This window comes from Procambarus clarkii, chromosome 10, assembly GCF_040958095.1.
Source record: "Procambarus clarkii isolate CNS0578487 chromosome 10, FALCON_Pclarkii_2.0, whole genome shotgun sequence".
Classification (NCBI taxonomy): Eukaryota; Metazoa; Arthropoda; class Malacostraca; order Decapoda; family Cambaridae; genus Procambarus; species Procambarus clarkii.
In genome coordinates this window covers 28,299,757-28,312,470 of record NC_091159.1, presented here as the reverse complement: position 1 = coordinate 28,312,470, position 12,714 = coordinate 28,299,757, and the positions used below count along the sequence as shown (strand labels likewise).

The window sequence follows — 12,714 nt, the reverse complement described above, 5'->3', positions numbered from 1 at the left end:
GGAGCATCATCACCTCTCATTCATGTTGGCTGTTTACATTTTGATACACGAGATTCCAGGATGAGGTTTACGAATCAGCTAGTTCAAAAATCCTCTGTTCTTGCTCATAGTTGTCCCAGCCTATCGATTTTAAATTGAAGTCACCAAGAATCAACAGTCAGGATTTATCGTTATCAGCTTTTACTATAATTTCTTTTATGATCGTTATAAGGCCCTCTCTTTTGTCATCGAGCTCCTTCTTAGTCCATGTATTGCTTGCTGGTGAACTGTATGCAGTAATGATTTAGTTTATCCTTCTGAATGCAAATCTCTAGCAGTGTCTACGTCTTGAGGGTTGTCAAGTATCAATTCTGTTGCCGTTAGTCATTTCTTCACCAGGATTGCAACACCTACACCTTTTCTACCTTGTCTGTTGTTACCTATCGTACGTTACGGCTCGTGACCCTACAACAGCCAACTTTAAAAAAGGTCTAGGGTTACTAAAAACTGCTGTTCACAAGAGCGGGTTACCAGTAAAACCCCTTAATAAGTAATGAGCACTTTGTTAAAACTTTCCTTTAGGACTGAAGGAATACATATAAAACTTATACTGTATATAAATATATTACATAAATCTCAATAGCATACAGATGGTTATTTCCTCACAAATATATCAAATTAAAATATCACTGTCTCTCCCGGAAATTAATATAATATTATTATATGTATGGTTATGACAGAACAATAATGTAAAACTTAACTCCACAAGATGTTAACTCTCTGGTTCTGGATCAGCTACTGACTTACATATACGCGGGAGTCAAAATCATTGCCTTGCCCCGCAAAAAATTTGCCAAAGTTACAATATTTATTATTTCTACAATGGAGCAATACATTGTGACAAGAGTAATCTTAAACTAACGTAATGAATGGTCAATACATATTGGTATACAAAAATAAGGTAATATTTGCTTTACATAGTAATTAAAATACACATACAAAGGGGGAATGATGGCATGCTCACCCAGCAACGAACTATCCCACGACAATTTGCCAGATACAGTTCACACAATTATTATTCACCTATGTTACCCACATATGATCACATATAAATCATTAGTTCCCGTGGGAAACTGAGTACACAAAGAAATAAAACAATCATTCCCACGATACGTTGGGCCTAACGCCAACAATGTAACATGAAATTATTTTACATAGAACATATAAGTATATCAATATACATACTTGTAATACTTCAGTTGCATATTGTCCTGGGGACCATTCAGGCTTGTTCGCATACTTGTAATTTACACACAATTATAAAGGTACATATTAATTTATTTAATTACGTATCTTATAGAGGTACGTAACATCTGTCGCATCTTCAAATAGCAACCGAGTAACCTACCCCCCAATTTTTTGCTGGTCTATTTACAGTCAGTTGGGGGACAGTTGTGATGGCCTGGTGAGCTTTACAACTTTTTTCAAGGTTTGCAAGTTAGTTAGTCTTGGATGTAAGTGATTGGCATTTGGCACTGCATGTATTCAGCTGTTTCTTCACATTGTGCTTGGACAAATTTGTAACCCATTGGGTCACGCCCTGTTAGTTATCAGAGCTGTATTTGTTTTTAGTGCATTTGTGTTTGCTGTTGACTTCTCAATCCTTACATTGTTAATTGTTTATACACTGTTAGGTTAAGGATGGCTTACAACTCTTCCTTTGACAGCTAGGCCAAAGGGTGTCAGAACAGGTGACCTAATGGCCTGGTGACCAATTACGTGATTTGATAATAGTCCAAGATAGACTAAAATGTCATTAGTTCTTAATTTTCAGATTTGTGGGGCGATTGTCTGATCTTGCACCACGTTATTGTGACACGTTATCTGCATATAATGGAGCATTCATTAAGACATGTACAAGAGGAAATTCGTTCAGAGTTATGTAATCAGCAGGTTATTCTGTAACGGAAACAAGGGGGGACTGATGTTGCTTGACGTTTGTGTCAAGGCAAGAATTAATTGTGACAAGTTCCTTCGTGATGAACACATACATTCAACAGGCGAACTTAACCGATTCACAACTGAACTAATTTGAACAGCATTATCTTTAATTTTCTCAACTGTCCTAATGCATTCACTTCTATTTTCAGGTTGCAAAGTGATTGCTTTTGCTGGATCAGACGAAAAGGTTGCATATGTCAAGGAACTAGGAGCTGACCACGTTTTCAACTACAAGACCACCAATGTTGGAGAGGCACTCAAGCGGGTAGCACCAGAAAAAATCAACTGTTTCTTTGACAATGTAAGTTCAGCTGCAAGGAAACAAACAAATTTATTGTGAGAGGAAGGATTGAAAAGTAGATAGGAAATGTCAGGTTGTGGCTTGTGGAGGAATTGACGGGGACCTAGATCAGAAATACAGTGGCATAACACTCATTCACTGGGTTCGTCTGGATCTCTGTCAGTGTATGCCTCATACGGTGTATTCACCTAGCTGTGCTTGCGGGGGTTGAGCTCTGCTCTTTTGGCCCTCAACTGTCAATCAATCAACTGTTACTAATTACTAACTAATATCCCCCCCCCCCCCCAAGGAAGCAGCCCGTAACAGCTGGCTGACTCCTAGGTACTTATTTACTGCTAGGTATCAAGGGTATCAAAGTGAAAGAAACTCTGCACATTGTTTCTTGCCAGCGCCGGGAATCGAACCCAGGCCACAGGATTACGGGTCCAGCGTGCTATCCACACAACCACTGGCACCCCACCGGGGCACCGGTGTACAATACTATACACCAGTGTACAATACACATACAATACAATACACATTCTGTACACAGTGTACAATACTGTGTGTGTACTCACCTAGTTGTGTTTGCAGGGGTTGAGCTCTGGCTCTGTGGTCCCACCTCTCAACTGTCAATCAACTGGTGTACAGATTCCTGAGCCTATTGGGCTCTATCGTATCTACATTTGAAACAGTATATGGAGTCAGCCTCCACCACATCACTACTTAATGCATTCCATTTGTTAACTACTCTGACACTGAAAAAATTCTTTCTAATGTCTCTGTGGTTCATCTGGGTACTAAGTTTCCACCTGTGTCCCCTTGTTCGTGTTCCACCCATGCTAAAGAGTTTGTCTTTGTCCACCCTGTCAATTCCCCTGAGAATTTTGTAGGTGGTTATCATGTCTCCCCTTAATCTTCGGTTTTCCAGGGATGTGAGGTTCAGCTCCCTTACCCTTTCCTCGTAGCTCATACCTCTCAGTTCTGGGACCAGTCTGGTGGCATACCTCTGAATCTTCTCTAACTTCGTCTTTCTCTAACTTCATCTTGTGTTTAACTAGGTATGGACTCCAGGCTGGAGCTGGATTGGTTTTACATAAGTGGTATACAGGGTCCTGAACGATTCCTTACACAAGTTTCTAAAGTCAGTTCTTATGCTGGCCAGTCTTGCATATGCCGCAGATGATATCCTTTTGATGTGGGCCTCTGGGGACAGGTCCGGTGTGATATTAACCCCCAGATTTTTTTCTCTATTTTACTCTTGCAGGATATCACCTCCCAGATGGTACATTTTATTCAGCCTTCTGTTCCCTTTGCTTAATTTCATTACTTTACACACACCAATTGAGGTGTATGTGTGTATTTACCTAATTGGCTTACCTAATTGTGCTTGCGGGGGTTGAGCTTTAGTCCCGCCTCTCAACTGTCAATCAACTAATGTACAGGTTTCTGAGCCTACTGGGCTCTATCATATCTACACTTGAAGCTGTGTGTGGAGTCACCCTCCACCACATCACTTCCTAATGCATTCCATTTGTCTACTACTCTGACACTGAAAAAAAATTCTAACATCTCTATAGCTCATTTGGGCACTCAACTTCCACCTGTTCTCCCCTAGTGCATGTGTCCCTTGTGGTAAATAGTCTGTCTTTATCTACCCTATCAATTTCTCTGAGAATCTTGTATGTGGTGATCATGTCCCCTCTAACTCTTCTGTCTCCCAGAAGTGTATGTGTGTATGTGTGCATGTAATTATCCAAGAGTAGTTTCAGGATGATGGTTATGCTTGTAGTGTTTTGTCGTTCCAATAATTTGTCATGTGACTATTTGAAGCTACTGATAGCTTTTGCATTTACCATTTTCTCACTAAAATCATGCCAACCATCAGCAACTTTGTTAGCAAAAGGGAACTTTTGAATATCTTTGCTTTCTAAGCTAGAGTCTGTGGCCTCTTGTTTGTTGCAATTTTTTTTTTTAAATCCTCCTTGTCAATGTTGTAGATTTGTGATGATTTCATGTGTGGTGGTCATGTTTCTCTCTTCTTTCTGTGTACTAGCTTTTGCATCTTTAAGGCCTCCAGTCTTTCCTCATAGCTTTTGTGTTTAGGTCTGGAAGCTATTAGGTTGCATGTCTCTGTACTTTTTCTATTTTGTTTATACATTTTTAAATAGACATCATACAGTTGCTGCATACTCTAATTTTGGTCTCATCAAATGCCTTGTGAGAGGAGCATAGGCTCCTCTCACAATGCATTTGATGTGTTCCTCTGTTGATAGTTTACTACCCAGAGCCACCCCTAGATCTCTTTCCAAGTCCGAGATCTTTAATGTCTTTTCACATAACTTGCCGATCATTTGTCGTTTATTTTTCCCGGATTCCATGTTTCATTATAGGGAATTTTTTCCACATTAGGTTTAATTTCTCATCTGTTACTCCATTCACTTGTTTTGTATAGGACATTTTGAAGGACAAGGCAGTCATCTAAGTCTTTTACTTTCCTTAGTAAATTTTTATGAAATGTAAATATATTACATGACTGACTCCCCTCTGTAGATTGTTTAAATAGACAATGAACATTGCTAGCACAAGAACTGACCTTGTGGAATGCTAGTGACATTTCTCCTTGGATGTATAGTTACCCAAGTGCAGTTACAGGACGAGAGCTACACTTGTGGTGTCCTGTATATATTACAGAGCCTGATAGGCTCAGAAACCTGTTGTGAAGTGGGACCAAAAAGCCAAAGCTCTACCCCTGCAAGCACAATTAGGTGAGTACACAGGCAGAGGCAGATTCAGACATACACCCAAGTAGACAGAGGGAAACTTATTACATGGATGAAAAATTTTCTAACCAACAGAAAAATTCAGGTGGTAATCAGAGGCAGTGTGTCAGACTGAAGAAATGTTGCAAGTGATGTACCACAGAGGAGCAACACTTGGCTAATGGAATTTAATGGGTAAATGCCACTTCATGGAATGTGGAATAGGAGAAAATAGGCCACACAGCATACATGAAGGACTCTGATCCTCTATGTATGTTATATGTTAACTCAGAGTTAAAGAACTCTGATAGAGAGATCTAGGAGTGGTCCTGGAAAGGACATATAAAGAACATTGTGTGAAGAGCCTATTCTACTAAATACATGGATGGCAGAATATTAAAGAACTTGGCTACTGGTGTTTTCAGACATGCTGGGTGGAGTTGAGGAGTGGGTTAATGTTGTAGCCTAGGATTGTGTTGATGTTCCTGATTGCTTGCTATGAACTCGCTCCTAATTTGAACTCCTCCTACATTCCAGCCACCAGTGCTTATTTGGATAATGAAATCAGACTAGCACTGGAATATCCACATAACCCCCTCCCCTTGAACCTGACAACCAGAACCAACCAAAAGAAGATCCAAAGAGATCAAAATAGGGCACTCTATTTCTTGGCAAACATCTCCTTAGACAGGGTGAGAAAAAGAGCTTCACAAGTCTCTGAAGATGATGCCCATGATTATCCATATCAGTCACCTCTTCAGAAAATGATTATATACTGTATAATGTAACATCTCTACATCCCAGACTTGTAAAACCACTTGGACTGGTTGGTAGAGAGATGGTCTCACTTCATGCAGGTCGGCATTCAGTCCCCAACCATCCAAGTGGTTGGGCACCATTCCATTCCCCCGTCCCATCCCAAATCCTTATCTTGATCCCTTCCAAGTGTTATATAGTCGTAATGGCTTGCCATTTTTCCCTGATAATTCCCTCCCTCTACATTCAAGACCAGGAAGGTTCCCTACTAATCATTAACGCAGCTAGTGATTATGAAACTCAAAAAAACCATCTCGTAGAACATAATCACACTTCAGCACAAGGGAATAAGGCACATCCATAGGCCCGACTTCCCAAGACTCGCACATCCTCGATGATCTCCCAGAAGACCCAGAGGAATGGATCTTCCCCAGATCAATCTTCACTTGATGTTACAACTAAAAAATAAATAAAAATTAAATGTATAACACACTACAAAAACATTTTGAGGGCAAGCAGTGCAGAAAGCTTCATGCTTGTGGGAGCTACCTTGGTGAAGGGAAGGGAATTTTCAGGGGAATGTACCAAGCCATTACAACGATATAGCACTTGGAAGAGGTCAGGATAAGGATTTGGGATGGGACGGAAGGAAGGAATGGTGCCCAACCACTTGGATGGTCGGGAAGTGAACACCGACCTACATGAAGCGAGACCGTCGCTCTACCCTCCAGCCCACGCGGTGAGGCTAACTCCACCAGCCCAAAATCAGAACATCTACCAAGTACTGATCAACACTGACGGCCTTCACTAGCCAAACCAGTTGATATATTACCAAATTGCCACCACACATCATACACCACCAGTAACACAACTACTACCAAGCCAAAGTGGACAGGTTACTACACTTTTCATCTCACTCATACTTCATCCTCATCCCATTTCCTGATTTCTAGTATTCATTTCTCTCGTCCCTTTCTCTTTCCTTACCAAATATGAATTGAAGCAGAAGGTCATAGACTCAAGCTAAGGAAACAAAACTGCCAATAAAATTAAAAAGTTCGCTTATGCAAACAATGGTAGATGGTTAGAACACGTTAAGTGAAAAGGTGGTGGATGCCAAAGTGTCAGTGATTACAAAACATCATATGACAGAGTACTGGCAAGATGGGACACCTCGAGTGCAGCTCATATCCTATAACTACTTATAAGTAATTACACTTGGGTAATAACTGGAGCCACCAAAAGGAACCCTCCCAGAAAAGTTCATAAAAACAAATAAGTTTTTCAAATTAGTTATTTTTATCTTTAATGAATTGTGTGTCTATCATAATGCCTAAAGGTGTTTTGCATTCAAACACTTATGGGAAAGATGTAACAAAACTTCACACACTCACTACTGTAATGCTTGGTAATTTGTCCATCTTGTCACAATGTAATTAGACCATCTGACTTTAGTATCTAGTCTGCATAAGTACAATTAAATGTTATTCTTTATTTAGGTTGGTGGACAGTTTACCGCCGAGGCACTGCCTCATTTAGCTGATTTTGGCCGAGTGGCTGTGTGTGGTGCTATTTCCTCCTACAATGATGACAGCAAGGACATTGGTGCAGTCACTTTGACAAGTATGTTTCAAATATTTGTCTTATTTCTGGGGGAAGCCCTTCAACTTCCCGGAGCTTATTCAGGCTGATATGGATATATTAGATTTTGGCATCAGTGTGAATGGAGTTCTTAGGCTTACCAGGGACCACGAGCCAGAACCTGGGCCCCCTCAAATAGGCACGAGGAGCAATGGCCTATAGAAATGCACATGTGGTTTGGAACATTCGATAACATGTCTTGGGCTGACATTCGGGCGCAGGGTTTATTTATTTATTTATATACAAGAAGGTACATTGGATTTGTGAGAATACATAGCATGGTACAGTAATTGCACTCTTGTAAAGCCACTAGTACACTTGGGTAATAACTGGAGCCACCAAAAGGAACCCTCCCAGAAAAGTTCATAAAAACAAATAAGTTTTTCAAATTAGTTATTTTTATCTTTAATGAATTGTGTGTGTATCATAATGCCTAAAGGTGTTTTGCATTCAAACACTTATGGGAAAGGATGGGTTTTTGGCGGTTGAATAGGGGTCCTGGCTGCGCACCACCTGGTCAATGTTCCAGGGTCTAGTTGGACCTGTGTTGCTTTGGGTCAGCGGTTGCAGCCGCTGTCTTGACTTCGCGTTGGGGGCGAGTGCCATCCACCTCCCAGTAAGTCCCTTTTGTTTTCGTCTTTTGGTAAGTAGCTCCGGGGAGCCGAAGGGGCTCTCCCAAGAAAATTGGTGTGGAAGGTAATGAAACGCCATTGTCTGGGTGAGACCCGGACTCTCCTCGGCATCCCACCCTCCCTCTGGTTGGTGTTTTTTTTTTTTTTTTTTTTTTTTTTTTTTTTTTTTTTTTTTTTTTTTTTTTTTTTTTTTTTTTTTTTTTTGCGTGTTTTTGACATCCAGCCTCTGGACTGGAGGTGTGGATAATCGACACAAGGGGTCTGGGGCTCTCCTTTCCCCCTCCTGGGGAATGGGGAGCTGCGCAGACAGCTGCGTGGCAACGTGGTGACATCATGCTTGTTTGCTTGTTTTCCTTTGGGGAGTTCTGTCCACTTGTTTGAATTTTAGTAGTAGTTTCAACTAGAATAGGGGATTGTTTTGGAATGCTTACCTTTCTGGATGACTGACCCCAGTCAATGGCAGACATAGGGTGCTCCAAATCATACGTTCATTTATATAGGCCATTGCTCTTCGTGCCTCTTTGAGAGGGGGGGGGGGGCAGGTTCTGGTTCATAGTCTCCAGTAGACCTAAGAACTCCATTCACACTGACTGATGCCAAAGTCTAATATATCCATATCAGTCTGGATAAGCTCTAGGGAGCTTTCAGGTCTCGCCCAAAAAATGGCGTTTCATTACAGTCAACATTGTCTTTTTTTTTTTTATGTGCACATGTGGCATGCATATATTTATAATATTTACAGTGTAGGTGGTTTTTCTGTGGAGAGCCTCTCCAGCTCCCCAGAGCTATACCAGGCTGATATGTATGTATTAACTGTGACATGAGTTTATTCGATGGAGTTCTTGCCTACCGGGGACCACGAGCCAGAGCCTGGCCCCCTCAGAGAGGCGCAAAGATCAATGGCTTATAGAAACCCCCCCATGTGGTTGGGAGCATTCCATGTCTGCCATTGACCCAGTTAGGAAGAGGAAAAGATAAAAAAATGGGTTCAATATAGGAAGAGGCCTAATCCGCAAACATACCAGCACTACATGCAAGCAAGAAACAATTACACAACAGTGAGGAGAGAAGCAGAATGAACTTTGAGAAAGGTATAGCAGACAAATGTAAAACAGATCCAGGCTTTTTCTATAAATTTATTAAAAGCAAGCTGCATTTAAAGGATAAAATCCAGAAATTGAGAACAGGAAACAGGAGTACTGAGAATGAAAAAGAAATGTGTGAAACACTAAATGAACAGTTCCAAAGTGTGTTTGTATAAAAGGAGGATTTCAGAGAGCCGGATCCAATACCAATTCCAGAGCGTGCCATAGAATACATAAAGATACCTCAAGACAAAGTGGACAAATTACTCGAGGGGGCTAGGAAGAAATAAAGCAGTTGGACCTGATGGAATTTCACCTTGGGGTGCAGCAAGAATGTGCAACTGAGCTGAGCATTCCACTAAAATTAATATTCCAGACATCCTTGTGCACAGGAATCATGGCAGATATATGGAAACAGGCAAACATAGTACCAATCTATAAAAATGGTAGTCAAGAGGAACCTCTAAATATTAGACCTGTATCACTAACAAGTGTGGTAGTCAAAACACTAGAAACAACAGTTCAAGCCAAATGGGTTAAACATTTAGATAGTAATGACATAATAATGGACAGACAGTATGGTTTTTGAACAGGAAAATACTGTGTAACAAATCTACTCAGTTTTTATGATAGAGCCACAGAGATACTACAGGAAAGGGGTGGTTGGTTTGACTGTTTATCTGGACCTAAAAATGGCTTTTGACAGAGTACCACACAAGAGGCTGTTCTGGATACTGGTATGTGCTGAAGGGATGACAGGAAGACTTCTGACTTGGATGAAAAATGTTCTGACAGACAGATGAGGGCAGTAATCAGAGACAGTGTATCCGACTGGATGAGTGTTACTAGCAGAGTATCACAAGGTTCAGTTCTTGCACCAGTAATGTTCATCGTCTGCATAAACGACCTACCGGAAGAAATACAGAATTATATGAAGTTTGCCTATGATGCTAAGATATTGGAGAAGATAGGAGATGCAGACAATTGTAAAGCCCTTCAAATTGATCTAGATAAAATAGGTGCTTAGAGCGTCACATAGCAAATGGAATTCAATGTGAATAAATACCATGTTATGGAATATGGATTTGGAAAAAACAGTCCACACACAGCTTACAAATTATGTGAAAAGGAATTACAAACTCTAATAAAGAACAAGAGCTAGAGGTGGTTTTGGATTGTTAGCTGTCACAAGAGGAACACACACAGAAAATTGTGAGAGGAACATATGCGTTGCTTTCCAACTTCAGACTTATTATTAATTTACATGGATGGCAAAACACTAAAGAAACTGTTCATGACTTTTTGTGAGAACAGAATTGTAATATGCAGCAGTTGTATGGTGCCAAAATCTCAAGAAGCGCGTAAATAAACTTGAAAAGGTGCAACGGCATGCTACAAGATGGCTTCTGAAACTGAAAAACAAGAGTTATGAGGAGAGACTAGAAGCGTTAAACATGCCAAAACTAGAAGATAGAAGAAAAAGAGGAGATAAGATCACTGCTTACAAAATACTAACAGGAATCGACCAAATTGACAAAGGAATTTCTGAAATCAACTAATTCATGAACAAATAGACACAGATGCAAGCTAAGGAAATAAAGGTTGAAAAAATATTAGAAATTTTTCTTTTGTAAACAAAGTGGTAGACTTGGAAGGTAGACTAAATGAGAAGGTGGCAGAAGCCAAAACAGTTGGTAGTTTCAAAGCATTATATGACAGAGTACTGGGAAAAATGGGACACCACGAGAGTAGCTCTCCTCCTGTAACCACACTTAGGTAGAAGATGTAGTAGTAACTAAGGTAATTACTTAGGTAATAACACACACACACACACACTCAGATGTTCTACGGTATATTTAGTCAAACAGATCTTTAACCCTGTCCATGGAGGACAAATGAAATTGTATACATGCTGGATAGCATTGTATAAATGAATGGGTCGTGTCATAGTGTACCCAACTGCCACCAGATGGGATCCCGTGTCATCAGGGATTCCTATTAGCCAGCCATCATATTCATCTACCTAGTGCAGCCAGGATGGTCCCTCTCTCCTGGGGCTTACATTTTGCTTCATGCTTTCAGACATTTATATTTTTTCTACTGTATAAGTAAATATCCATGGATCTCCACATTTGTTAATACCACATAAAACTATATTCATGAAGATCTGCTTGTATTCATGTCTTTGCCAACTTTCCTTTAAAATTGTTAATGTACTGAACATCTTCAAGTATAAAGTTTAAATTACAAATCTTGTTTAGGTCCCTTCAGTGAAGCTACATTAATCTGGAAACAGCTGCGTGTTGAGGGTTTTCTAGTTTACCGCTGGAGTGATCGCATTATGGAAGGTCTAGAGAAGCTTAAGCTATGGATACTGGAGGTGAGTGAATCAAATTTTATTTTTTTTAAACTTCATTTTTATCCCTTACCTTCAACTCCTACCTCATTCTTATGTTACCCCCAGATATGAGATGCTTTCAACTGACAGGTGCTTCACATGATCACTTGAAAGTTAATTCACTATGAACTTGATTCTTCTAATACAGCTTTTGTGAGCAAGTTCCCCTTGGTAGCTCCCTTTATCATTATGCAATGGACCCATCAAGATAGACACTACACTTCCAGCCCCTAGAAAACAAGTACCCTTGCTGTATGGTCTTGTCCCAACTATAAATGAGGTAGAGCTCAGTGAAGAGTATACATCATTGCACCTTGAGGTAAGTGCTCCCTCTTGCACACACCAACCCTTCAAATATTGGACAAGCCCCTATAGAAAATGCTGGACCAACCAGATGGTAATGGCTATGTAGGCCTGCAGGCGGTTTCAAGCAACACTCTTTTTTTTATTTAACACACGCCTGGTCCTAGGTCAGGCTTGTGAAGTAGAATTCTCGGAATTGACTGCAGGTACAACCCTACAGGTTGTACCTGCTACTACCTACTACTACCTGTTGGGATGTTCTGGTCACTAGGTACAACATAAATGTATGTATGTATGTATGTATGTACCTAGTAGCCAAAATGCAGTACTCGGCCTACTATGCAAGGCCAGATTTGCGTAATGAGCCAAATTTTCCTGAATTTATATATTTTTCTAATTTTTTTTCTTATGAGTGATAAAGCTTTTCATTTCATTATGTATGACTTTATTTTTTTTAAATTTGAGTTAAAACTAATGTAGATATATGAATGAACCTAACCAACCCTACCTAACCTAACCTAATATATCTTAACCCTATCTCAACTAACATAACTAAGTCAATAATTTATGTTCTTAATATAATATAATAATAATAATACAAATAACCCAATTGGAAACATTTTGTTGCAAATAAAGAAAATCACTAGGCCTATTAGGCAAGTCGGTCCTTGCATAGTAGGCCGAGAAGTGTGTTTTGACTACTAGGTACGACACATATATATATACTATATATATATATATATATATATATATATATATATATATATATATATATATATATATATATATATATATATATATATATATATTGTGACGGTAACACGTTGGTGTTCGGCTGTTCAAAGCTAGGGGTATGGCCTCGTCACATAGTATAAAA

General features: G+C 39.8%; 1 protein-coding gene across 4 annotated transcripts in view; it reads left to right on the top strand.

Moving 5' to 3' along the window:
* The window catches only part of LOC138363028 (prostaglandin reductase 1-like), a 40,375-nt gene that overhangs the window by 19,592 nt on the left and 8,069 nt on the right, over nucleotides 1-12,714 (top strand). For all 4 annotated transcript variants that reach the window (XM_069321800.1, XM_069321797.1, XM_069321799.1 and 1 more), the window contains exons 6-8: nucleotides 2,130-2,281; nucleotides 7,278-7,401; nucleotides 11,398-11,516. In XM_069321800.1, coding sequence (XP_069177901.1) covers nucleotides 2,130-2,281; nucleotides 7,278-7,401; nucleotides 11,398-11,516 — 395 coding nt within the window. The remainder of the gene's footprint in view (nucleotides 1-2,129; nucleotides 2,282-7,277; nucleotides 7,402-11,397; nucleotides 11,517-12,714) is intronic.